The sequence below is a fragment of the Leptopilina boulardi genome, unplaced genomic scaffold (assembly GCF_019393585.1).
Source record: "Leptopilina boulardi isolate dan_hultmark-lab unplaced genomic scaffold, ZJU_Lbou_2.1 LbouV2_408, whole genome shotgun sequence".
NCBI classification, from domain to species: Eukaryota; Metazoa; Arthropoda; class Insecta; order Hymenoptera; family Figitidae; genus Leptopilina; species Leptopilina boulardi.
Genome location: NW_026137983.1, coordinates 323,543 through 351,354, shown reverse-complemented (window position 1 = coordinate 351,354; position 27,812 = coordinate 323,543). Strand labels below are relative to the sequence as shown.

Below are 27,812 nucleotides of genomic sequence, written 5' to 3'. Positions count from 1 at the left end.
AAAAATTTTTATAGTTTTTTTTTTTCTTAAATTATTTCTGAATTTATTCTCACAGTTTTTCAATAATTTTTGTTTTTATAAATTTTTTTATAAATTATAAAAAGAACTAAAAAAAAATCTACATGGGTCTTTGAAAAAAATAAAACGGAATTGTGCAATTACTATAATTTATGATTTAGGTATAGCTAAATTGTTTATCATATTACATCGTAAAAAAGTAACGAATAAACCTAAAATTTGTGTGTAAATTTCAAATTTCATAAGTATATAAATATATACTGAAATTATATACCTAAAAATTTTTTTGTGCTTAAATTCTCTAAGCATAATTACAATTAATCAATATTTTAAAGAAAATTCTTTCAATAATAATAAATCACTTTGAAAATATTTAGAAAAAAAAAATGTGCCCCTAAATAAATGTATGACATAAATTGAAAAAACTACCTACTTAATTTTTTTTTCTAAATTAAATACAGTGAAACACACGTATATTGGATTTCAAGGGACCGGACAAAAAAATCCTATATAAGCGGGAATCCGAATTATGCGGGTCCGATATACGTGGGTTTCACTGTAATTTGTACATAACAAAATTTCTAATCGTATTCTTCTACTTAATTGTATAAAAAAAAAAAAATGTCAAATATATTGTAGTAAACTACAATTTTAAAAAATAATAATAATCTCACGATTCTTAAATTTATGTAAAAATTATTGTTTTCGAAAATTATTGTCTTAAATTATAAACGATTATTTTCGAAAACGGTCGATTTTTTTTTCTCTCACAATACTCGAAATATTTTGATATTATATATAGCAATATATATGGAGAAAATTTTAATCATAATCCTTCTCAAAACGATCATCATGTCCCCAAACTTTACTTGAACTATTTTGTTTTGATGACCAAACTTGTTCGTCAGTTAATTTATCCTTTTTGCCCCTTGGTGATTTTTTCATATTTCTTTGATCCGTCGCACCAGAACCACGAATTGCTCTTGGAAGAATTTGACCACGACCAAGAGCAACATCACCAGGACGTTGCTTTGATCGTTCATTATTTATCACTCGTGTATCTTGATTAACAACGATATTATCAGAGTTTGGTGCTTTCATTAAAATACCAACAGAATCAATTGATTTTGTTTCACTTTTCACGGAAACGCTGTCCAAATCACCGTCTATAAATAGGAAAAAAAAGAGGAGAAGGTACAAAAAAAACTATATTAACCGATTATTTGTTTCTAGTATCAGGATTGCCACAAAATTAATTATGTTAAACAAACATTGTGTAAAGAACAATTCAAATTATTAAATAAAAAAAAAATTCAATTACATATTTTCAAAAAGTTTTAATGAAATTCTCTATTCAAAAATTGAATTATTTTCAAATCTTTCAATCAAATTTTATAAACTGTCAATTACTTACAATTCTTTTTAATCATTATATTGAAAAATTAATCTATTTTCAAATTTAATTTAAAATTATTATTTAAAAACAACTTAATTATTTCATAATTTTGAATAAATTCTTCGATTATTTGAATCATTTTTGAAATTTAGTATTTTGTTATTTATGAAAACAAAAATTAACTAAAACTCTGCAAAATTTGTCATTTTTAAAAATTTCAATAATTTAATTATTTAAGCAATATTAACAAAATTAAAATTATTGCTTTGAACATATTAATTTTAAATTCCACAAAATTTATTTATTTGTAAAAAAGTTAGAAATTATTTGTAAAAAGTTTTTATAAAAATTCTATAAAACTCAAATACTATTAAAAATTTGTAAAAAAAAAAAATCTTCAGCAATTCAAATTTACAAAAAAATCAAATATTAAATCTTTTACAATTCAAATGATTCTAAAAATTGTAATAGAAATTATTCGAAAATTTAGGTATTCATAAATTTTTATCTAAACTTCTTCACCAAAATCAATAATTTTGTAATAATTTTTTTAAAATTTTCAAAAATTCAATTATTGTTTGAAAGTATAAAAAAAATTCAGAAGTATAAAATTTATAAAAAATTTCAATTTAGTAATTTAATGTATGAATTTCAATGATGAAAAATTTTTTAACATCAAATTTAATTTGTTGAATTTTTCTTTTAAATTTTGTATTAATTAATTATTAAATTTATCTAAAACTGAGATTTTTATAGTATTTTAAACTATATAAATATTATGTTACAATTTTTTTTTAATAATTCAAGTTATTGTTTTAAAATTCAAAGTGATTTAAATATTTAATAATTAATAATCAATTAATTATTAATTATTAATTAATAATTTAATAATTATTTTCACGATTTTAAAAAAAATTTCAAAGCTTTTTTTAATTGAGATTTTATCACATAATGTTAAATTAGTATTAAAACGTGGCTTATTTTAAGTGTAAAACAAGAATGTAGAAATAAGGAAAATATATATTCTTTAATTCTATTATTAAAACGATAATCATTTTGTTTAATATCGTTTCAAAGTTATAAAAAAAATGTTTTAAATGAAACACATTTTTTTTTTTAATTTTTGAGAAATTCAACTATTGACAAAATTTTTAACAGTTCTGCTTAGTACAATTTTCAATTTTTATAATTCATAATTTTTTTTAATCAATCAGTCATAAAATTTGTTTTCATAAATTCTTAGTTTTTCATTTTCTCAAAAAAAGTTTTACTTTGAGGACAAATTCATCACAACTTTCAATTTAGAAGAAAATTAAAATGCAAATTTTTAATAAAATTTCAAAGTTTAATGAAGAATTCATGGCGAATTGACGGTTTTTTCAATGCGTAACTAAATTCACGTCATTTTCCCAGTTTTTAAGGTTCGATGACTGGAAAAAAAAATGAAAAAAAATAAATAATGTTAAATAATTTTCAGCACATTTTTTTTTTTTTTTAATTCCCTGACTTTTCCCTGACTTGTGGTAACCCTGAGTAGAATTGAATTAAAAGTTTCTGTCGAAATTACTACCTTCAATTTGATTCTTTGTCTTTGTATTCACAGTGAGAAGATCGGTGTGTCGTTGAATACTTATAAATGTTTGAGTTCCAAGATGATTAACGTAAAAATTTTGTAATTCACCCGAAAGTGGATTATATCTGTGATTGGCGAGATCAATTAAAAATAAAAGCATACAACGTGATCGTGGATTCACATTACCACTAATAATAACACTTTTCACAGACTCAATAAAAGTCTCCAGTTGCTTTTGATTTTCCTCATAAATTTTGCGACCGTTTATCGAAATCTAAAAAACAAAAAAAAAGAAAAGTTAAATTAAAATAAAAATCATAAAATTTAATACCTTGTTACCTGTGTTGTAACAAGTTCAATGTCAATTTCTTCACAATTAACAAGCAAAATTCTCATATAATGAAGTAATGGTTCTTCAAGAATTCTCACTGGTAGAGATGCGATTCTCAATCGATTGTATACCTCACCCAATAGCGATGCTGCATTTCTAAATCGAAATATACTCTGTTTTATCATTTCTTCATGACCTGTAATAAAAAAAAGTTTACTAAAATTTCCAATAAAAAAATTAAAACAATTTTTTATATTTTGTTACTTAAATAAAAATTTAGAAAAATTAAATTATTCTTATCACATACTCATATATGTATTTTGTAGTGCTCTCATTAAAACCATTTGCAATTTAGTCCCATCATTTATTTCCAATGAGTAAATTGTTTTATTGCTAAAAACAATTGCAAATTTAATTCCAAATTGTCGATCGTCCAAAGCACGTTCATGAAGTTCATCAAACACATCTCTGAAATAAAAATTAAAAAAAAAAAAAAATTATTTAGTTAATAAAAAAATTGAACAAATTTATTAAAAATTATTTGATATTAATTTAAAATAAATAAGGGTCAATCCATTGACTTTCATCTAAAAGTAGTTGCGACTAAATTTTTAAAAAATCAAGTTTTAATATAATATGTGAACCTCGATGATTCCCGGAGTTCATGAACCATAATATTATGGTAAAAATTTTATTCCCTTTAAAAATATTAATTAACAAAAGTCGGAAGTTCAAAATGTGATTTTAAAACCTTAAAATTTTTCAAATTTTTTTAAAAACGCTATTATTAAAAAAAATATTAAAAATTACATATTCGAATTTTACTTTAAATATCTAATGTTATTTGTATATTATTTAATTTATTTTTACATTCCTTAATAAGAATAATTCTACAAAAATATTATCAAGAAATTTTATTTCGAATAAAAAAACTATTTGAAAACCGAACTAAGACAAATTTTCAAAAATTTTTAATAAATAGAACAAATTTATAAACAAAAAAATTTTTAAAGTTCCATTTAAAATTTTTTTTCAAAGTCTCATTTATGCAAATAATTCAAATAAAAAATTTTTGCATAGTTTTTAGTTTTAATAGTGAAAAAAAAAATTTTTCAGAAAATAATTAAGTTGAAGTTTTTTTTAAATAATTGAATTTTTAAAGAATTATTAAAATTATTAAAAATAATAATTGAATTTTGTAATAGTAACAGTTGAAATTTTTAGAAATAATTGGATTTCAAAAGCTTTTGTAAAATTTTTACAGAATTGAAAATAGTTTAAGATAATTGAATTTGTAAAGAATTTCATTTAAATTATTTTAAATAATTAATTTAGAGAATAATTTTGGTTAAAAATTTGGTAAATAATTGAAATAAAAAAGATCTGAACAAGATCTGTACTTGTATAACAAAAAAGACGTATTTTGTTTAAAAATTTTGTAAAAGAAAGTCGAAAAAGTCGCATCTTAGTAAAGGGTAAGTCCACGTCAGAAATATCAGAATCTGCAAGTGGTTCTTCGATTTTAATGATACTTGGTAAAATTAGAGCTTTATATAAGAGCAATGTGTAAGTAAAAGGAATTTCTAAAATATCCAAAATTGTAGGAGTTATATCACTTTTAATTTTGATACTGCATTTTTTTCTTTCCTTTATATCTCGGTCAATTTTCAACCGATTTTGATGAATCAAAAACGATTTTTTTCAGAAAATTACGTATTTTCAGAAAATTTTAAAATAAAAATAAAATTTTCTTATTTAAATAGAAAAAAGTAAAAAACAAAATTTCTTTTAGATTTTTTTCAATTTCGACCTCTTTTTTTTAATTTTTAATTTTTTAATAATATTCCTTTTTATTTTATCTTTAATTTAAAAAAAAAATTCATCCTGGAGACTTTTTTAGATCTCGTGATATCGTTCTTTAAATATCCGCATCTCAAGAAAACTAGGATCCAGATTTGTGTTTCTACTTTTATTTGTTTTATAATATTATTGTTACAAACTAGAAACATTCGCGTAATAATGTTTTTATTTTTAAATTACTTGACTAAAACAAGTGAAAATTCAAGCAAATCAATATTTTATTAATAGATTTGAAGCAAAGTTTTTATTTTTTGTAATATTTATAATTTAAAATAAATTGTAATGAAACCTTAACAATGCAATCTGAAATTGTAGCTGAAGTTTTTAGCGCTTTCTTTTAGAGGATTCTAAAACAAATAGTTATTCATAACCATAAAAAATTTCAACAAACAAATGAAAGTAATGATAAAAGCAAGTTCTGCGGTTTTCAAATTGATGAAGAATTATAATACTTAAAGGACGACATCACGAGATCTAAAAAAGTCTCCAGGATGAATTTTTTTTTTAAATTAAAGATAAAATAAAAAGGAATATTATTAAAAAATTAAAAATTAAAAAAAAGGTCGAAATTGAAAAAAAATCTACAAGAAATTTTGTTTTTTACTTTTATCTATTTAAATAACAAAATTTTATTTTTATTTTAAAATTTTCTGAAAATACGTAATTTTCTGAAAAAAATCGTTTTTGATTCATCAAAATCGGTTGAAAATTGACCGAGATATAAAGGAAAGAAAAAAATGCAGTATCAAAATTAAAAGTGATATAACTCCTACAATTTTAGATATTTTAAAAATTCCTTTTACTTACACATTGCTCTTATATAAAGCTATAATTTTACCAAGTATCATTAAAATCGAAGAACCACTTGCAGATTCTGATATTTCTGACGTGGACTTACCCTAAAATAAGTCTGAAAAAGTCGTATAATCCGAGGCCTGTTTTTATTATAATATTATGGAGCAATTCCATAAGATGTGATCACAAGAATTTTTGATAATTGGAGCAATTTTATTGAAACCTTGTGAATATGCTCCTTTATTTGTACAGAATGAAAGTCCACAAACAATTTTTCAAAATTTTTAAAATTTTTTGAAATATCTCTAATTAAAATTAATTATGAAAATTTTGAAGAATTGTTTTTGGGCTTTCATTCTGTACAAATAAAGGAACATATTCACAAGGTTTCAATAAAATTACTCCAATTATCAAAAATATTCTTGTAATCACATCCCATGGAATTGCTCTATGGTTAATGAACTCAGGGAATCATCGAGTTTCACATTATATTAAAACTAGATTTTTTAAAAATTTTCTCCCAACCACTTTTAGACGAAAGTCAGTTGACTGACCCATATAATAAACAATTTAAAGAAATTATTAAATTACTTTAATTTTTTATTCTTCGCAGCGTCGATTAAAACTTTTTCCATTTCATGAACTTCAATGTCCGTTGTATATTCATTGATTTGTAAATGTTCAATTAATTTAATAATCTCGTTAGATTCATCATTTTTCAATGGTTTTGTTGAAATTTGTTCACTACTTTGACCTGGTCGATTAAGATGCACATTGGCATTTCGAATATATGCTCTTCCTCTACCTCGACCTCCCATTTCATAACTTAAAAAAAAAACAAATAAATTATAATTATTAAAAATAATATCAAATAAAATCTCAAATCTACATTAAAAATAATAAAAAATTTTAAAAATACTTTTTACGGATTACAATTTAAAACTTTTCTCTTATAAACCCGATAAAATAAAGTAATTTTATAACGGTATATTTTAATTTCTATATTCAATTACAATTATTTGACATAATGATTAAGATTTAAATTTGTTCTATTAAATTATTATCTCGAAAAAAGAGAATTGTTTTTTTTATAATTCCTGTTTTATTAATTATGTTTCTTTTTTTTTATAATATAAAGTTAAATTCATTTTAAATCATTTAAAATAAGCAGAAAATGTAAACTTTGCAAAATGTACACATAACCTAAAAATGAAGAAATAAATATAAATACACAATGAATTATTTTGATTAGCAATATACATACACGAATTTTATAATATTAAGAAGAATAATAATAATAAATTAAGTTTAATAATAAACTTATTTTCAAATTTTTTTTTAAATTCAATAGATAAAATTCACTTTTTTCAAAGCAAAACTTCAAGTGAAATTTATGCCCCAACAGCTGAATTTTTTTTACTGGATGATTCGAGAGCCGCATTGAATTAATTTTGAAACTAAAATATAATATGGCGATTCCCGGGAAAATTAAAAAAAATAAATAAATTTTTGGTTTAAATAATTTTGTTTTCTTACTGAGGAAGCTTTGTAGTGATAATTTTCGATATTCCAAAAATAAAGTCTATCGACAATTTTCTAAATTTCAGATTTTTTTTTTACCTTCTTTCAAAAAATTCAAAAAATTTATTATTTTTTTTACAACAAATATTTATTTAAGCTGTAATATTTTAATAATAAAACTATTTAACATTTTTTTGATTAACTAGTTAATTAAATTTTAATTTAATTTAGTACATCATATATATACATAAAAAAAATGAGAGTATATTTTTACAAATTTAAATTTCCCGCTGGTCACTGTTTGAATTTTATAAATAGTGAAGCAAAAATGCAGTTTAATAATTTTTGTTTGTCGTTTATAGTAACAAATAGTTACACATGCAAATTATCTTGAATAATATCCATAAAATTTTTATTTGCCTGATGCAAATTTTCACGGTTTTTTTTTTTTTTTTACTTTCTATCACGCATGCGTTTGTCACCCTCCAGTAACGTACCAATAGCCGGCTTCACGTGTCAAGATTTTTTAAAAGTTAATATTTAATTTTTTTTTACATTAAAAGAATAATTATTAACTATAAACAATTACGAAACGAATAATTGTCATTAATGTAAAAAGTAATAAAAATAATTTTATAAATTTTAATCCTTATTTTTGTATAGATGTCATAATCTGTTGTTTGGTTATATATATATATATATATATATATATATATATGTATATATAAAAAAAATTATTCTACATTTCGTTGTTAAACAAAAATACAGTAAAAAAACGATATTAAATTGGTATTTTTTTAATTATTATTTTTTGAGGACATTTTGTAATGTCATTTTATATTTTAATTTTTTATTTAAGTATAGATAAGTAATGAGAAAAAAAAGAGGGGGGCGTAATATTATTTCGTTCCTGGAGTTTGTGTATGCTGTGGATGCAGACCAATCATGTTCCATTGGTAATTTGTCAGTCTGATGAGTTATTTCATTTAGTCAAGCTGGCATATTGTTTTTATAATTCTGTGAAATATTTATTTATTTTTTTTTATAATTATCAGTGCTTCCCTTACATTGTTTGACATTCTATTCTCAGTTTTTAAAGAAAGTGTAATTTTCAAATTTCACGACAATGTCAGTCGAAGAAAAATTCAACGCTGCTGTAAATGTCATAAAGAGTCTGCCAAAAAATGGTAAGTGAATGATTGTTTTTTGTTAATTATTATTCTCTATTAATACACAAAACACTTTTTTTTTTTTTAATTTAAAATTTAAAACATCATTATTTGTAGAGATTAGAAGAATGAAAGTAATTTTTTTGTTAAATTGCTTATTGTTAAAGTAAATTAAATTTTTCTCTATATTCTTCTAATTGATCCCTTTCTCCTATAATATATTTTTATTTTGCGAGAGTTTCCAAGGTAAACGTCGTTTGTTTTCGTGTGAAAATTTCTATTGCACTTGAGGCTATATAATTTTTTTTATTTACTTTTTATTTAGGTTACACGTTTATTAATTCACTTTGTACTTTCACTATATGTATAGATACAACAAAACTCAATGTCATGGATATTTTTTATAATTTTTGCAAATTTATTTGTCAAGGTTTTCATTCACACTTTAATTATTTTTTATTGTATATTTATTATTTCATCTTCCTATTTAGCAGTTTATTAGAATTTTTAGTAGTATTGTTAGTCATGTTGTTTTTTAGATGGCAATTTTTTCAATTTTCTAAATTCATACTATATGTAAATATTTCCTTTTAATTATAGTAATGATAATAATAATAATTTTTTAATTGAAAACTGTTAATTGGAGAAATAAATATTGTTTGTTTTTTTTCCTCTTTTTTAAATAACAAATGTTTTTTTTTTCGTTTGTCTTATGTGCGACACAAATTTCTCATTTTGAATTTTTATCATAACTTGTATTCCTCGCAATTTAAAATTGTCTAATGACTTCTAAATTGCAGTCGACTTTTTTTTTTAGTTATAATTCTAAGGTTGGAAACTTCGCATGTGTTACACGATCTCAGAGAGTTATACTGTGTGATCTTAAAGTAATTAAGTGAAAGTCGAATGCAGTCGATTGAAAACAAAGTAGATTTTATATTTTTAACACTTTATAAATTTAAATAGAAGAATTTTATTACAATATTGAAAAATTCATAAATTATAAATCTACTTTTGGCAAATAAGAAAAAAAAATAATTATAACAATGAAAAAATATCTTCAGAATTATAATAAAAATAAAATTTTAATTAAAAATGTAAAAATAATATCTATATAATAATAAAAATATAAGAAAAAAAATTTATTCCGAAAATTGTTATAATTTTTTGAAAATCTCTTTCTCTTGGCTTATTAAATTGTCCAATTATAAAAAATTACAATGCACTTTGTTTGGCTGTTACTGTGATATGATAAATTAGAAACTTCTCTATCCAATCTTATCTGAACATAATTTTATCGAAAAGATATTGAAATCAAACAAAAACATATTTTTTAGTAAAAAAAAAAAATAAATAAATAAATAATTCGAATATAATTTATATTTTTATATTTATAAAAAAAATATCATTTATATATAAATATTGAAAATCGATATTAAAAAACAAAAACAAATTCTATAGTTAAATGATAGAACAAATAATTTTTTCCATATAAAAAATTTGTAATTCAAATAAAAAAAAATTTCATTAAATCTTAATTTAATTTTTATTTAATAATGATTGATAAGTAAAAAATTTGTTTTATTTTAATTATCTTTATACATTAAAAAATTTGTTTGTCTATTTTTTTCTATTCTATCAATATAGATTTAATAATTATCATAATATATCATAAATTATCAAAACTCAATTTGTAATTAGATATAATTTTTTGTGAGTTAAAAAAAACAAATTATATAAAAAAAGTACAATAAGTTAAAAGAATATTGAATGATGTATATATTGATTCTTTGTGACTAAAGGTCGAATGATAAACTAATTTACACTGGTGTATAGCTTTAATAAAATAATTCATTCCGTATTTATAATCTGTCACAGGCACTGATTTCACAAGTCATTCCTTGTCTATGTAAATATAGTATTAAAAGAATTCTTTTTTTTTTTGCAAAAAGAAAAATTATTTAAAAAAAAAACTCGATACTCTTGATTATTAAAAAAAAAAAATAATAATAATAATAATTTTTATGCAAAAATACAGAAAATGTCATTTTGATCTCCATTTACAATTATGACGCCATTTCATTCCTTGATAATTATTTATTGCTTTCAGTAGTTCATTTAATATTATAATAATAAAACATGGAGAACGGAAAATGAATTTAAATAAAAAAAGAAAATAAATATTTTTATTAATTTTCTTAAACTTTTTTTATAAGAAACAATATTTATAACATTTTTTTTTTCTTTATAAAAATTTTTTATTAATTTTCACATATCTAATATTTTTATAATTTCTACTTGAGCAATATTTATCCTAATTATTTTATTAATATTTTTTTTTTATTATTAATATAATTTGCATTTAAAATTGTATTATATTGTAATAAAAATATTATTGTTAATTTTTCTTGTTTTTAACACATCATTATCATGAAATGAATTTACTTATAGGGTCTTATCAACCAAGCCACGAATTGATGCTACGATTTTATAGTTATTATAAACAAGCAACAGAAGGACCTTGTTCAAATCCAAAACCAGCTTTTTGGGAAGTTGTAAAAAAGGCAAAGTGGGATGCTTGGACGCGTTTGGGTAACATGAGTCGCACAGAAGCTATGAATAATTATGTCGACGAATTAAAAAAAGTAAATAAATTTCCTTGACATTTTGCAAAAATAAAAAAAAAAAATTATTTTTTAAGTAATTAACGAAAAAACAATTTTTTTTTTCCTCTACTTCAAAATTTTATAAAAGTAATAGGAATTTTCAGATTTTAAAATTTCATTAATTATTTTTTTTTCGAAATATTTAATTTTAATAATAAATTTGTCAATTTTTTTGTTTTTTTTTTTTTGTAGAAAAAATGTAAACTTAAAATTAAACATTTAGAAAAAAATTAATCATTAATTTTATTAATTAATATTAAAATAATGTATAATTAAATTTTTGTAATAATTATAAATTTTTAAAAAACAATATTTTTTATAGCGAATAAAAGATTTAATAAATATTTTTTTTTTTTCAAAGATTGTTGAAACAATGTCCTATACGGACAATGTGGCAACTTTTCTTGGAAGTTTGGATTCATTTTACGAGAGTGTTCCTGCTGAAGACTTAGAGTTGTTAGTTGGTCCGGTTTTGGAACGAATCCGCTCTCAGCCTGGTTCACCTTTATCTGGCTCTCCACTAGGTAAATATATATATATATATATGTATAAAAAAAATATTTAATGAGAACTCATAACTTATTGAGAGAAATAGAAAACGAGTTTTTATTTAAATGTTACTTATAATTGTTAATGATTTTCTTTTTTTTTTTCTTAAAGAAATACTTTTTAATTATTCTCGAACTTTAACCTTTTTATAAAGTTTTTTTTTTTTTTATTTGAGATTTACGAAAGTAAATTAAATTTCGTTTGTATGATTTTGTGTAAACTTGTAAAATAAAATTTTATTTATCACAGAAAAATAATTTTAAAAAATTAAAATTGTAATTATATACTACTTAAATTTTGTAGAAATAATTTTTTAAATTTATTCCAATTTCTATTTAATCTTGAAGCACGTCAATATAATTTGCAAAATATTCTTTCTTTCTATATTACCAAAATTCGTTTTCATCTTGAGTTATTCTTAAATACATATTTATCATCATATGGAAATATGTAGTAGTCAAATTTGTTTTTATATTGAATGACAGATTGTTAATCATTATTATAATGATTCAGAGAAAAAATAAGTTATTACACAATCTTCCATTAAAAAGAAAAAGAATAAAAATAAAACGAGAAAAACATTCACGTCACGAACGTGACGTATTTGTTATTTGGTAATGTATATAATTTGGTAAATTTTTTTTTTTTTTTTTTTTCATAAAATTAAAGTTGAAAATAATGAGATTTTATGTGAATTAATATTTAAGAGAAAATTAAACAATTTCAAAGATATATATATATACGGAATCTTAAAAATAGATTGAAATAATATATTGTAAATATAGAAGAAAATTTTTTGAAATTAAAAAAAAAATTAAAAATCAAGTTTTCAAGTTTGTTTTCTTTTTATTAGGATCGCGAGAAACTTCGCCTAATAGAGTACGCAACACATCAAGACACATAACAAGCAGCTTGGAAACGAGTCCTGCAAGTAGTCATAGTGCAAGTCCTTTACCTCCTGACACTGATGGCGAGGAAGAAGAATTCAAAGACACGCTCGAAGTACGTTTATTTATTTTTTTTTTATTATACTTAATTTATACGAGAAATATCTTTTTTCCCCTAATAAATAATAATTACGAATGAGGCAAGAAATATTTATGATTTTGAAATTTTCCATATATAAAACGCATTAATTAAAAATAGTTTAAAAAACTTTTAATTATTAGTAAACATAAATAATAATATTAATAATAATAACAATAAATTCAGGCCTCGGATTATATGAGTTTTTCTGGCTTTTTTTTCGACTTATTTAAATAAGTTGCGACATTTTTTGATTTTTTTACAAATTTTTTTTGAACAAAATTCACAAATTTTTATTATTATAAATTATTTTTCAACTAAAAATTTTATGAAATTCAACAATTGTTTATTGTAATTTTAAAAAAATCAAAAACAAAAAAAATTACCAAAATTTTCAATTTAAAACCTTTTAAAATTTAATTATTATTAAAATTTTCCATTTAAAACTTTTTGAAATATAATAACTTCAATTATAATTCTATTGAAATTCAATTACTTTTTAATGATTAACAATATTTTTCGAAAATTCAATTATCTGAATGCATTTTTAAATTAAAAAATTATAAATTTGAATTTTTGTCTTTTATTTTTTAATAAATTCTTCAGCAACGAAATCACCAAAAAAAATTCAATTCTAAATCATTTGAATTCAATTAATTTTAAAAATTTCAATTGTATAATCTTTGAAAATTCAATTACTTTTAAAAAAATTGTTATCTAAAAATTATTTGATAAATTATTTTCAATTCTGTAAAATTTAATTATTTTCTGAAATTTAACAAAATCTTTTGAAATTTAATTATTTCTAAAAATTTCAACTATATCACTTTCCAAAGTTCAATTATTTTTAATAATTTTAATATTTCTTTAAAAAATTCAATTATTTAAAAAAATTTCAAATTAAAATTCTAAAATTAAATTGTTGTCAGAATTTTTTTTTTTTTTTAGAAATTTGTTCTACTTAATAAAAATTTTAAAAAACGTCTTCAATTCTGAAATATTCGACATAAATTTTCTTGATAATATTCCTATAGAATTATTCTTATTAACCCCTTCGCAGTCGAGTAGAAAAATCGTTTGTGAGCCCAAAACGGTAAAAAAAAAAAAGTTTCCAAAAAAATTTTATATCATATTAAAATTTTTTAGGATCGCTGAAACCGAATTTGAGGTCAGATTTTAAACATTTTAAATGGCGGACCCAATATGGCCACTCAATATAGTGAAAAAAAATTTTAAATTGATTCAATTCGTTCAAAATTCGGTACTTGGTGGTTTTTTGGGTCGCTGAATCCAAATCTGACCTCAAATTTAGATTCAGCAACCCAAAAAACCCCCGAGTACTGAATTTTGAACGAATCGAATGAATTTAAAAAATTTTCCGCCATATTGGGTCCGCCATTTTGAATTTTTAAATCTGACCTCAAATTTGGATTTAGCGACCCCAACAAGGAGTTAAGGGGTTAAAGAATTAATAAAATAGATTCAATATCTAATAACATTAATTATTTAAAGTAAAATACTTATTAAGTAATTAAATTTAATTAAAATAAAAAAATCGCTTTTTTTTTTTTTTTTTTTTTTTTTTTTTTTTTTTTTTTTTTTTTTTTAATGTAAAACAACTTTTTTTGCGCCTTAAAGACGATCCAAGACCTGTAAATTATAATGATACTTAAGAACAATATTCATTCTAATTGGTAATACATAAAAAATACCAACAAAAAATTTAATTTATTGCCTGAAATTTGTATATTATAAAAAAAATTCAGGAGTAGTAAAAAATAATAATTTAGTATAATAAAAATGAATAATATATTAATAATTAATTTGATGATGATATTTTTCAGTCTGCGCCAGAGCGATCGCAAAAAGATTTAATGAAGTCTTCCAACGGTGTACAGCCACGTATAATTAATAATTCATCACACTGTAAACATAATAAATCGACTGTTGTGACAAAAGAAAATCCAACGGAATTATTTAATGGATATTCTCACACGAATGGCCATATTGAGTATTCCGATTCAAAACAAGAAATTAGGGGCCGACCTCGCGTTAGAAGAGACGATAAAACTGACGCTGAATTTTTCAATCATATTGCTTTTACAATGCAAAATTTACAGAAAGATTTGGACAGGATAACGGCAAGAGTTCGTAATTTAGAGGGTCAGGCATTGTCAGTTTTGGCACCACAGTCCGTAAGTGTTTCTTTTCAACAATTATAACTGGAAATTATTAATTTTTTTTTTTTTTTTATCATTTAAAATAAAGTTTTTCAATGTTTATTACTAAATTAAATTTTAGTCCAGGGTTGCTACTCTTTTTGGAAAACTGTAAAAGTCAGGAAATTTTATTTGATATAAAAAACTCGGGGAAAAAAGTATAAAACACCTGGAGAAAAAAAAAATATATAATCATAAAATTAATTATAAACTTTGACAAAACTGTGTAAAATTTAGTTTTTTAAATATTATATATCTCAACTATTAAGTATTTCTAAAAAATAATTAATAAAAATAAAAGAAATATAATTAAGAAATTTTTTAAAATAAGATTAAAAAATCGAATGAATAATTAATTTAATGTTATTAACGAAAGAATATTAATTTTGGGATATTTTATCTTTCAAATAATTGTATTTAAAAAAAAAAGTGATTTGCAATGAATGAACATTGATATTGTAAAATAATTAGCATTATTGAATATTCATTATTATTATATAATAAATTATTCAATTTTAAATAATTCAATGCACTTCATAATTTGTTAAATTTAAATTTTACATTTTGTATTCACTTTATCTTGAAAAATCAATTTGTCATCTATTTCGTAAAATTGTCTTTAAAAAAAATTTTTTTTTAACATTTCCTATATATTGCGATTGCTATTATATTATTTAAATTTCAATTGCAAGGAATTTTTTTCATATTCAAATGTAATTAAAATATTTTTTTTTTTTAAGCTCTCAAATTGAAAATCAATTTATTTTCAGTTTTAACAAATTTTAATTTAAATCCTATAGTTTTATATATTTTAAATTTTTTGATTAAAAATAATTTTTATTTTTACATTCTTAAAAATTTTTTATTTATTTATAATTATTATCAAAAGTTTTTGACATTTAAGTGTCTTTTAATCAATTTCTAAGTTTAAATTCTTTAATATTTCAATTTGCATATTTCATTTGCATCTCAGTTCGTTCGATATTGTCTTTTTTAATTTAAATTATTTGCCAATTTGTCACATATTTCAATTTTAAATTACATAATTTTCGTAATTTTTAAATGATTTTTATTCATCATATTTTGATTTATTTTTTAATTTCTTTATTATTTGTGTTAATATTTTTAAAACTTTTTTCTATTTTAGAAAAAATGTGCAATTTTCTATGAATTTGTTGAAAAAAAAAAATTTTTTTTTCAATTTTTGAAAAATTGTTTAGATGATGATAAAAAGACTATATAGTTGTTTAGTTTGAGTTTCGTGATATTAAAGTAATTTTCAAATTTTCAGGACCAACGAAGAAGTCGAGTCTATCCTAAATGGTGGCCATTATCCGAGTGTTCGCCACGAATCTTTGCATTATTGATTGTTTGGCCTTTTCTAGCACAAGCACTAGTTTTTTATGCACAGCGTTATCGTCAAAGAAAATTGTGATTTTTTTTTTCGTTATTAAAAGCCGAAAAAATCTTTACGAAAACACGAAAGATAATTTCGAAAAAAAAGAAAGAAAATTCCGAGTCTTCAAGTCCATTTCTATATATTATATATATATATATATATATAAATAATACGATTATAATTAATTATTATTGGCTGTTGATTCAAGTGTAATCTTAAGGGTATATTGTATATAGTTTAAAAGTTCTTATCAATTTACATGTAGATCGATTCTAAAAAAAAAGAGGCCAAGGAGAATAGCTACATTCCACATTATTATATGTTTTATTCTAAAAGATTTGCAATAAGTGACAAATTATTGCAAAAAAAAAAAAAAATATTACCGGAAAAGTGATTTTTTAAAAATATTTTTACTGATTTCTATAGGTACATTTTATTTGCCAGAAAAAATAATTGTAATAATTTTAAATTTTAGTTTTAATTTATTTTAATTTAAAAAATTTATGTTTCAAAATTAAATCGATTGTGAAATTTTATTTTTTATGAAAAAAAAAATATTTAAAAAAAAATATTATTTTATAAAAAATATACCTATCTTTTATTATTATTATTATTATTTATTTTTATTGGAAAATTTTTTTTTGTTTCTTTCCGGTAAGATTTGATTTTTATAAATAAAACTTTTTTTTTTTTTTTTAAGGGAATAATTCTCAATTAGATAGGAAACAAATACTTTTTAATTAAAGTCACATTATTTCGTCTGTATATTATTTGTCTTCAATATTACGAGATTCGTAATTGAGAAAATTATCATTTTTAACTAGAGAATATTATGAAAATGATTTATATGTATAAAATTGAATATTATGTGTCATACAATGATTTATATTAGAAAAAAAAGAAAATTGTAATATATTTAGTTTTAATCGGGCAAATCCAAAGTTTTGTAAATTTTTAGCATGTTATTGGTTTATTAATTTTATAAATAAGAAATCCCTTGTTAATATTTGGTATTAATTTTGTTTTTATATTTTAAAGACAAAATGTGTTGTAAAAATTTTTAATTCGTTTTCAATTTTTTTTTCTGAAATGAAATTTTGATGTTTGTTATGTAAAAATAAAATTGTTTTTTTTATAAGGATGTGCAAAATTTTTGCTATTTGATAATGAAACAAAAAAAAAAAAATTTTTAGAATTTTAAAATTGGTTTTTTGTAACAAAAAAAAAACATCTATTTGGAGTTAAAAGACTTTTCTTGTAAAAATATCTGTCGTTGTTTAATTAAATTTCTCTTTTTTTTCATTGTCAGCGCGATGAATCATTTTATAAAGAGAATATCTTGTCAAATTTCGCACGATATTTGAGTTTTTATTATTTTACAAATCTCGTGAGATTTGCAATTTTCTGCTGATTGGTCACACTTTTTTTTCGAATTAAGAGAAATTTCATTTATTGCGATGCAATGAAGAAAGAGAGAATCTGATTCTGTGAAAGAGAAAGTAAATGAAAGTTAGAATATCTTATTTAAAAATTAAATTTAAAAGGAAAGGAAATTTTTCATTATAAACCAATTATTTTGTTTATATATAGTTTATAAATTATAATTATTCTTAGAGCTTTTTATTTGTACTAACTTTCGTATACTTTGAAAATTTTATATTTCAAAAATTATGTATATTAATTCGCTTTAGAAATTTTAATAAAAGTAATTGATCTATTTTTGTTGTTGTTAACTTTATATAGAACGATTCTTTTATTTTTTTAAAAAGTTTTTTTGTCGAATTTACAATTTTTTTTTCCTTTTGAAAATTATTTACTTTTAAAAATATGAAAAATATATTTTATATTTTCATTTTTTTTTATATTATAAATTAATATTTCGTAAATTTTTAATTATTGTTAAATAATATATTTCATTTAAAATAATCTTACATAAGAATTTTATTTAAAAATATCAAAAATACTCGTAGTTTAGGTTATGTTAAAAAATTTAATTTTACAAATAATTTTCGAAATTATCTGATGAATTAAAAAATAAATTTTTACTAAAACGAGAAATGAATTAAAATTATATATTTTAAAACTCAAAGTAAATATTTCTAAAATTCAAAACAAAACTCGTGTGTATTGTGCGCGTGCGCATAATATATTTCGCTTTTATTGGAGGAGAATTGCATTTTGCTTCAGTAGTGGAGTTTTTCTTGAAGCACGAATTTTTAATCATTACGTTTATATTAATATTTAAAAAAAAAAACTTTGCTCAATACACAATCATGTGTCGAAACTATTTAATTGATTTAATCAAATCATTATGATTTGTTATTTCAATAAGTGCTAATGATTCTCACAGAAATTCAGACAACTTTTATATTATATTCATTTGATTAAAAAAGTTAAATCATGTTTGCTTCCGGAGTGCTTTGTGTTGTGGTGGGAATCGTATTGTTTCAAAATTCAGCAGCTAATTATTCCTCTGATGATTTAGGAACAATTATTTTTGCTAGTTTGGTAATAATTTAATTTCTTACGATTTCATTGTTTTTTTTTTTTTGAAAATATTGAACCATTTTTAGGTTATATTTTGTACCTTTATTCAAACACAAGATGTAATTTAATATATTTTGTAGTTTTTTTTCTTTTTTTTTATTAATTTTCAATATTTTAAAAAATGTTATGTTTATAGAAATTTGAAAATTTATTTTTATTATTTTAATACAATTTCTTTCATTTTTGCATATAAAATAAAAAAAAATATATATATACAATTTGAAGGATTTTATTTATGAAAAAATGATTAATATTGAATATATTTATATAAAGTTGATGACTTTTTAAAAAGTGAATTCTTTTTTTCTAGCAACCTTGATTATTTATGACCAATTTTTTTTGTAATTAAAATAATTTTTAATAAAAATTTAAAAACTGAGTTGATAATAATTGAACCATATGTTTTACAAGGTTGAAGGTTTTTCCTGTTTTCTGATAAAACGTGCCACGGACAATAAACTTGTTAAACAAGGAAAACAGTAAAAAATTGTTTATCAAACTCATTTAAAATTTGTATTTTAGAGCAATATTGTAGTGAAAAATAATTTTTTGCAATAAAAAAAAAATAGACTTTTTTAAATATTACTTTTTTTTAATAAAAAAAAAAAAAACAAAAATTTTCTTTACATTTTTATAATAATTTAGAAATTTAGTAACAAAAAAAAAAGTTAAATTAAATTCTCTGATAAGAATTCTTATATGTTAGATACTATAAATCAATGCTGAATAAATTTGAATTTAATCCTAAGATCAGAACTTAATTTACATTTTTTCAAAATTTTTCATAATTCATCAATACTTTTAAGAATATTAGAAATTATATAAAAAAAATGCTTAATCAATATTTATTAGTTAAGTTAAAAAAAAATTAATTTTTAAATTGTTTCTAAAAAAGTTTAAAAAAATGTTTTCCTTTTTTTTTTCTTTAAAAACACCCGATTTTTATATTCTTGATAAGAATAACTTTATTTTTATTCTATATATTGTTTTTAAATTATAACTTATATACATTAGATAAAAAAAATATATATATAGTTGTCATTTTAAATATGTGATAAAAAAAAAGACAAATAAATTGCGATAATATGAAAAATAATATAAAGGAATGCAAGGATGAAATAAATAATTGACATTAGCAGAGAAAAACTGTTATCATATTTAATTCATTCGGAAAAGTTTATTGACTGCATCAATTTGTTGAGCGACTGATAAAAAGACATTTGTCCTCGCATGACTTGCAATACAATTATAAGCTATGATTAATTTAAAATAATTTTTACCAACTTATTTTATATATTGTTTTTAATTTTTTTTTAAAAATAATTTTCAATTTAATTATAAATAATTTATAATATTATTATTATTCAATTATTAATTAAAATTTTTAATTTTATTATTAATTAAAAATTTAATTTTAATATTATCCGATAATAATATGAATAATAATAATATACAGAAAAATATAATATACTATTTTATGTTTTCAATGTAATTAAATAATGATATAAAAATGCTTAATTCGCAAACAATAGAAATGATTAAAAGCTATATTTATCTATGTTTGATATTAATAATATTTTCTTGATGCTGCATTTTTTTTTTTTTTTAAATCTATTTTTGTACAAATCTATGAAGTGAAGTAACAATCGACTAAAGGTTGATTTATACATTAAATATAACGAGAATATATGTCACTGAAATTTCTATATAAGTCTTGAAAACTAAAGCTTCAGATTCAAGGACTCTTGAGAATAAATTATTTAAGTTTGAAATTTCTATGCTGGTTTTAATCTTATGTCATATGTGATATCGAAATACTTTTTAATATTCAATATCCTATGAAATAAAACTATTATATTATTATTATTATTATTATTATTATTATTATTATTATTATTGTCATTTATACAAAATTTAAAAAAAAATAATTTTTTATATTAAATATTATATTAAGTGATTTTTTTATAGGCAAATGAAATAATATAATTAATAGGAAATAATTATAAAAAATAAATAAAAAAATAAATAAATAAATTATAAAAATAAATAAAATTAAAAAATAAATTAATTAAATTAAAATTAATTAATTATAATTGGTTACTTGACTATTATCAAATAAATATTTACTTGAACCAAATAATTTTTATTTTCGAATTAAATAAATTCTATACATTTGAACCAATAATTTTTGTATTTGAAACAAATACCATTTAATTGACTCAAATATAATAATTGAACATTTTTATATAGCTTTTTAGACATGGAGATCGAACGCCCGTCAACCCTTATCCAAACGATCCATATCGTAATGAATCATCATGGCCTGTGCCCTTTGGCCAGTTAACAAATGTAAGTTATTGTAACTTTTTTTATTCTCTTGTATAATTTTTTTGATTTGATTTTTTTTTAATCTCTAAATATTTTTTTCTTTTATTATATTTTTCGTTTTTATTTCAATTTTATTTTATTAATTTCCAATTAATTATTTTGTATTTTAATATTATTTAATTAATGTATGTAGTTAAAATTTGTTTTTGAAGAAACTAAAAATTCAAATTTAACCCCCGAGGTGATTCGAACGCACCAAAGCATGATTTAACTCGCGCTTTGTGAACGCCTGTTACTTTAGAAATTCATTTTCAACAATTTAGAAATTCAATTTGAATAAATTAAAAATTTAATTTTAAAATAAATTTTAATAAATTAAGTAAATTTAATTTTAATAAGTTAATTTAATTTAATTAAATACAAAAAAATTTGATTGAAATAAATGAAGAATTTAATTTTAATTGAATTAAAAAAAAAAAAATTTAATATCAAAACTATATAGTTGGGAAGACATCAGCATCTACTACTTGGACGATGGTTGAGAAAACGTTATAGTAAACTTTTACCCGAAACTTATACGTATTACGATATATTTGTCCATAGTACGGATGTGGATCGAACATTAATGTCCGCTGAGTCAAATCTTGCAGGATTATATCCTCCTGAGGGCAATCAAGTTTGGGATATTTTAAAATGGATGCCTATTCCAGTGCACACGATACCCGAGAAGCAAGATCATATTTTATCAGCAAAAAAATATTGTCCACGTTATGAATATGAACTCGAAAAAGTTATGCAATCTGATGAAATGAAAAAAATTGATCAAGAAAATGCTCAAATTTATGAATATCTCACTATGCATACAGGAAGAAAAATAAATACATTAGAAGATGTGAATACAGTTTATAATACACTTTTTATTGAGGTAAGCAAATTATATTATCAATTTTTTTTTCTAATCTTTTTAAGAGGGGTGTAAAAAAGGCACGCACTTTTTTAAATAATTTTTTTCGGTGATATAAAGTGTGTTACTTTATTAACTTAATTTCCACATATGAGGCAAAATTATTGTTATTGTTGGTGAAAGTCTAAAAATCAATTATTATTGAATTTAATAAAATAGTTTTTGAATTACAACGTTTTTAATTTTTAAAAAAAAATTTTTTTTCAATGTACAATATTTATAAGTAGAATGGATAAAAGTTAACATATATATAATGTTTTTTAAAGCTTTTTTGACGGGCTACACGCTGTTAATAAATTTTTTTTTTTTTTAAATAACATTTGACCTTGAAATTCAAGGTCAAAATGTTAATTTACGTTTATCTCAAAATCGGATTTTTTAAAATTATTTTTAACTATCTCAATGGAAAGCTTGACTAATTTCCTACAAAACATGTAATTTTCAGAGTGGGATCTTTTAAAGTTTTTGAGATATTAATTAATTAATTAATGTTTATAACAAATCAAATATTTTACAAACGAATAAAGTTACCGTAATTCTGAAGTTAATAATTGAAAGTTAACGTAATTCCGCATCCAACGAGCCCTGTATGAAGTATTTTGGATAAGTAGATTGTTAATAAACAATTAGTTAACATTGCAATTGTTTATTAACAATCTACTTATCCAAAATACTTCATACAGGGCTCGTTGGATGCGGAATTAGCTTAACTTTCAATTGGTAAGTTCAGAATTACCATAACTTTATTTGTTTGTAAAATATTTTATTTTTTACTAACAACAATCATCCAAAAGCCCTATATGAAGTATTTTTGTCCAATTTTAGTTAAATAACAATAAAAAATGAAATATCTTACGAACAAATAAAGTTATGGTAATTCTGAACTTACCAATTGAAAGTTAAGGTAATTCCGCATCCAACGAGCCCTATATGAAGTATTTTGGATAAGTAGATTGTTAATAAACAATTGCAATGTTAACTAATTGTTTATTAACAATCTACTTATCCAAAATACTTCATACAGGGCTCGTTGGATGCGGAATTACGTTAACTTTCAATTATTAACTTCATAATTACGGTAACTTTATTCGTTTGTAAAATATTTAATTTGTTATAAACATTAATTAATTAATTAATTAATATCTCAAAAACTTTAAAAGATCCCACTCTGAAAATTACATGTTTTGTAGGAAATTAGTCAAGCTTTCCATTGAGATAGTTAAAAATAATTTTAAAAAATCCGATTTTGAGATAAACGTAAATTAACATTTTGACCTTGAATTTCAAGGTCAAATGTTATTTAAAAAAAAAAAAAAAAAATTTATTAACAGCGTGTAGCCCGTCAAAAAAGCTTTAAAAATCATTATATATATGTTAACTTTTATGCATTCTACTTATAAATATTGTACATTGAAAAAAATTTTTTTTTTTCAAAAGTCAAAAATTAAAAACGTTGTAATTCAAAAACTATTTTATTCAATTTAATAATAATTGATTTTTAGACTTTCACCAACAATAACAACATTTTAGAAAAGTATGGATTAAATTTGAGAACTTTTAATTTTTTGTTCGGACATTTCAGGAATTTTGCCTCATATGGGCCATCGACAGTCAAGGGGTTAATGATTTAAAAAAAAAAAAATTTCAACAGAATAAAAATGTAAAATAATAAATTATTTTTCTCTCTTTTTTTTTTAAAGGAACTTAATAACAAGCCATTGCCGGAATGGACAAAATTGGTATATCCTGATAAGATAAAACCAATTGCAGAGAAAAGTTTTGAAATTGATTGTTATAATAAAATTTTAAAAAGGCTAAAAACAGGTCCATTGGTTGGTGAAATAATTCATAATTTATTATTAAAATCGCAAAATTCATTGAATCCAGATAGAAAATTATGGATGTATTCAGCACACGATGAAACGGTGGCAAATTTTTTAATGACTCTTGGCTTATTTGATCGACATTGTCCACCGTACGCTGCACTCGTTTTGATTGAGTTACGACTTAATTCTAAAAATCAACACATTGTCACGGTTTGTTTATAATTTATATACTCATATTAATTTTAAAGGTGTTTTTAAAAAATTTTCTATCAAATCAGTGAGAAAAATCGTAACCTTAAATTTTTCAATTTATTAAAAAAAAGTAAATTATTGAAAAATTACTGAACATTAAATATATTGGAACTTATATACCAAAAAGATATAAATCATATTCCATTTTACCACCTTTATTTTGAGTCCATTAAATTTTAATGATGGGAGGAAATTATATTTTTTTCTTGCATCATTTTTGGGTTCTAAAAACATACAGGATGTCAAAAAAAAAAAAATTTAATTTTTGACCATTTTAAAATTTTTTTTTTTTTTTAAATTAAAATTTTTGAAAATCCATACGAAAGATTCTGAAGAATCATTAAAAAAAAGTGTTTGAAAAAAATTTGACGATGAAAATTAGTTATAATTGTAAAAGAAGATATTTAAAATATTAATTTTTTTAAGAATTTAATTTTTCAAATGGTCGAAAATTAGATTTTTTTTACCATCCTGTATAGGATGCAAATGATACAAGAAAAAAAAATAACTTCCTGCAATTAATAAAATTTAAAGGACTCAAAAAAAAAGTGGTGACTCTCCTTAATAACGATGGATTTATTAGAAAATTTTATTATTATTCGATAGAAAATGATTTTGAAATTTTTTTTTTTTTAATTTCAAATTTATTTTTTAGGTCTAACTTTTTTTGTTTGTACTTTGAAAAAATTTTAGATTTTGCAAGAATAATTTTTTATTAATATTACTTATCTTCTATTAAAATTTACATTTTTATAGAAATAGAGGAATGTGAATTTGTTCAATTAATTTCAAGTCTTATAAATAACCTTTTTGAAGAACAAATTTGAAAAATTTTATATTTCCTAAACGAAGCAAAAAACGCCTTCGTCGCAAATTTTAATAAAATAAATAATATTGGTATAAAAATTTATGTGCAAAATTTCAAATTTTTTCAAAGTCCAACAAAAAAGTAATAACTAAAAAAAATTTATCAAAATAATTTTTTATCGAATAATAATAAAATTTTTATAATAAATTAATAATAATAATAATAATAATAATAATATGTAAATATAATTATTACATTTTTTCTATTTACAGATTTCTTACAAGAATTCAAGTGATGAACCAAATTTATTAACTCTTCCGGGTTGCGTTCCAGCATGTCCATTGAAACAATTTGTGAGACTAACAAAAGATTTGATTCCGGAAAATTGGGAGGAAGAGTGTTTAACTCATGTATTGCATAGTGAAATTTTAAGTCCAACAGGTGTTATAGGTAATTATTTGGATATCTTTTTTTTATTTAAATAAATAATTTTAATTAGTTTATTTCAACGTTGCGAAATGTAAATTAACTTTTTTTTAAATTTTCATGACTAATAAAGGAAAAAAAAATTTTATTTCAGTGATGCTGACTTCATCCGTTTTAATGTTGATAATATTGCTAATATTATTTGTTGGATTGGTTTACGGATATCATAGGCGAAAATATGATCAGTATTATTTACGATTGACGACTGAACCAATATGAAGAAAAAAAATAAGTATCCTACCTCAATTATTGTTTTCTTTCTTTCTTTTTTTTTTTTTTTTTTTTTTTTTTTTTTTTTGAACACTTGAATCGATTCAAAGGCTGATCTTAATTTTAAGTAACTGACAAAATTTTAAAGATTTGATTAACTGTATATTTATATTTATAATAATTATAAAATTATAACAGTAAAATTTCCAGATATATATTTTGTAATATGTGATGAGGTTTATAAATTTAAAAAAAAAACAAAGGTATGTACTGAAATTTACTGTGTTTAAATAGAGAAATTAATTTTGATGAAACTGTTAAAAAAATATTTTGGAATCTGATGGTAAAAGACTGTCTTTGTACATGTCTAGTCATATAGATTTTTTTTACAAACTACTTTTAATTATAATTAAAATCAAAAAATTAGATTTTTTAATATTAGATATTTTTAACAAAACTCGAAAGAGAAACCTTTTGGTACTTTAGATAATATGTATATATATATATATATATATATATATCTGTGTATATGAAATAGTTTAAAACACAATTATTTATTTCGAGATGCAATAATATTATTGTAAAAAACATAAAAAAAGTAAATTTACTACAAATGTTTACATACATAAATAAAACTAATCAAATGTTTTCTTAATAAACGAAAATCAAAAAAAGAAATGAACAAAAAGTACAAATTTTTTTCATATTTTCAAGTATTTTTGCTTGTTTTAAAAGAGAAAATTCTATACCTATATTTTCAATGATAAAAAAACATGACAAATGGATAACAAACGAGGTTGAAATTAATCTGTTTAAATGATTGATGATCTGATTTGTTTGTTTGTTTTTTTAAAAAGATGAAACTATTCTCAAATAAACAATTGTGTATGTTACTACAAAAGACAATTATATATTTCTAAAGAGAATCGATTGTGCATTTAGTTTTTTTTACCTATTACTCATTATCAGATAGCACGTAAATTTACTGCAAATGCGGATAAATATAGCGACAATCTTGTCGAGCAAGGTTAGCCGTCATTATACGCGCTATCTAAATGAGTATTAAAACATTGTGATAAAGTATTACATATATATATGTAGAAACAATAAAGTTTCTGAAATAAAAATAATTTTGGGAGTACAATTTCACTTATTTTCTCTTCATAAAACATTCTCCTAGTACCTACTTTCCTACTCGAGAGCTTCAACATACAATCTTTAAAATTCAAGAAAAACCTCAGGTTTCGTTTACAAAATTAATTTATTTTTTTGAAAAAAAGTATCGGTTTTCGTGAAAATAGCAAATTTAAGTTTAATTATAGAAAACCAAGGTCCAAATTAAAAAATTTTTTTTAAATAAATTTTACCATTGGAAAGAGCAACAAAAAATCTTCAAAAAAAAAAAACCTTACAAAAATTTTTTTTCGGACATTTTACCATTAGGTAGGGTCAACTGGGGTAAATCCGAACGCTTTTAGTAAGTTTCAACAATAACATAAGTTTTTTCTTTAAAAAAAAAATACTTCCGGTATTCTGGTGCATGAAGTTGTTACTTTACTTCCATAGAACAATTTTATGGGGTAGAAAAAATTTTTGATAAATTACAATCGCAGGAAACTTAGCGTTCGTATTTACCTCGATACTTTGCAACTTTCCTAAAATATGGGGGTAAATACGAACGCCACTGTATTTCAGAAAAATCTTAGGGAAAATAAATTTAAAGTATTGCAATTGTTAAACTTATATAAAAACTCAAAAAAAATACGATAATAAACCTATTATGTAATAATGCATCATATATAAATACAAAAATCAAACAGGTTAAAAATTAAAATGCATTACACAATTAAAACCTTCAATAACTTTATC

General features: G+C 21.2%; 3 protein-coding genes across 4 annotated transcripts in view; 2 read left to right on the top strand and 1 right to left on the bottom strand.

Moving 5' to 3' along the window:
- Positions 1-150: 150 nt before the first annotated feature.
- LOC127289387 (uncharacterized) overlaps positions 151-27,812 on the bottom strand; it is a 30,583-nt gene continuing 2,921 nt past the window's right edge. The window contains exons 1-6 of one of the 2 annotated variants that reach the window (XM_051317306.1): positions 7,238-7,397; positions 6,565-6,798; positions 3,626-3,786; positions 3,327-3,514; positions 2,985-3,261; positions 151-1,184 (exon numbers count right to left, since the gene is read on the bottom strand). In XM_051317306.1, the coding sequence (XP_051173263.1) occupies positions 841-1,184; positions 2,985-3,261; positions 3,327-3,514; positions 3,626-3,786; positions 6,565-6,791 (1,197 nt within the window). In that variant the 5' untranslated portion in view covers positions 6,792-6,798; positions 7,238-7,397 and the 3' untranslated portion in view covers positions 151-840. Of the gene's footprint in view, positions 1,185-2,984; positions 3,262-3,326; positions 3,515-3,625; positions 3,787-6,564; positions 6,799-7,237; positions 7,398-27,812 lie in introns of those variants that run through there. The other variant, XM_051317305.1, reaches the window with a different exon arrangement.
- On the top strand, positions 8,441-18,240 carry LOC127289389 (acyl-CoA-binding domain-containing protein 5). Its single transcript, XM_051317309.1, has 6 exons — positions 8,441-8,681; positions 11,115-11,308; positions 11,691-11,853; positions 12,732-12,880; positions 14,749-15,099; positions 16,415-18,240. The coding sequence occupies exons 1-6, from the start codon at positions 8,621-8,623 to the stop codon at positions 16,556-16,558; spliced, it is 1,062 nt and encodes a 353-aa protein (XP_051173266.1). The 5' UTR covers positions 8,441-8,620; the 3' UTR covers positions 16,559-18,240.
- Positions 18,714-27,087, top strand: LOC127289386 (prostatic acid phosphatase-like). The gene is made up of 6 exons (XM_051317304.1): positions 18,714-19,030; positions 21,320-21,418; positions 21,900-22,322; positions 24,062-24,397; positions 25,520-25,697; positions 25,828-27,087. Exons 1-6 carry the CDS (start codon positions 18,923-18,925, stop codon positions 25,950-25,952), a joined length of 1,269 nt encoding a protein of 422 aa, XP_051173261.1. The 5' UTR covers positions 18,714-18,922; the 3' UTR covers positions 25,953-27,087.

Bases quoted from the DNA above. Each gene is read 5' to 3' on its own strand.
- LOC127289389 (XM_051317309.1), top strand. From the start codon at position 8,621: ATGTCAGTCGAAGAAAAATTCAACGCTGCTGTAAATGTCATAAAGAGT. The intron at 11,854-12,731 runs GTAAATATATAT...TCTTTTTATTAG, and splicing joins TTTATCTGGCTCTCCACTAG to GATCGCGAGAAACTTCGCCT. The intron at 12,881-14,748 runs GTACGTTTATTT...GATATTTTTCAG, and splicing joins AATTCAAAGACACGCTCGAA to TCTGCGCCAGAGCGATCGCA.
- LOC127289386 (XM_051317304.1), top strand. From the start codon at position 18,923: ATGTTTGCTTCCGGAGTGCTTTGTGTTGTGGTGGGAATCGTATTGTTT. The intron at 19,031-21,319 runs GTAATAATTTAA...ATTTTTATATAG, and splicing joins CAATTATTTTTGCTAGTTTG to CTTTTTAGACATGGAGATCG. The intron at 22,323-24,061 runs GTAAGCAAATTA...TTTTTTTTAAAG, and splicing joins ATAATACACTTTTTATTGAG to GAACTTAATAACAAGCCATT.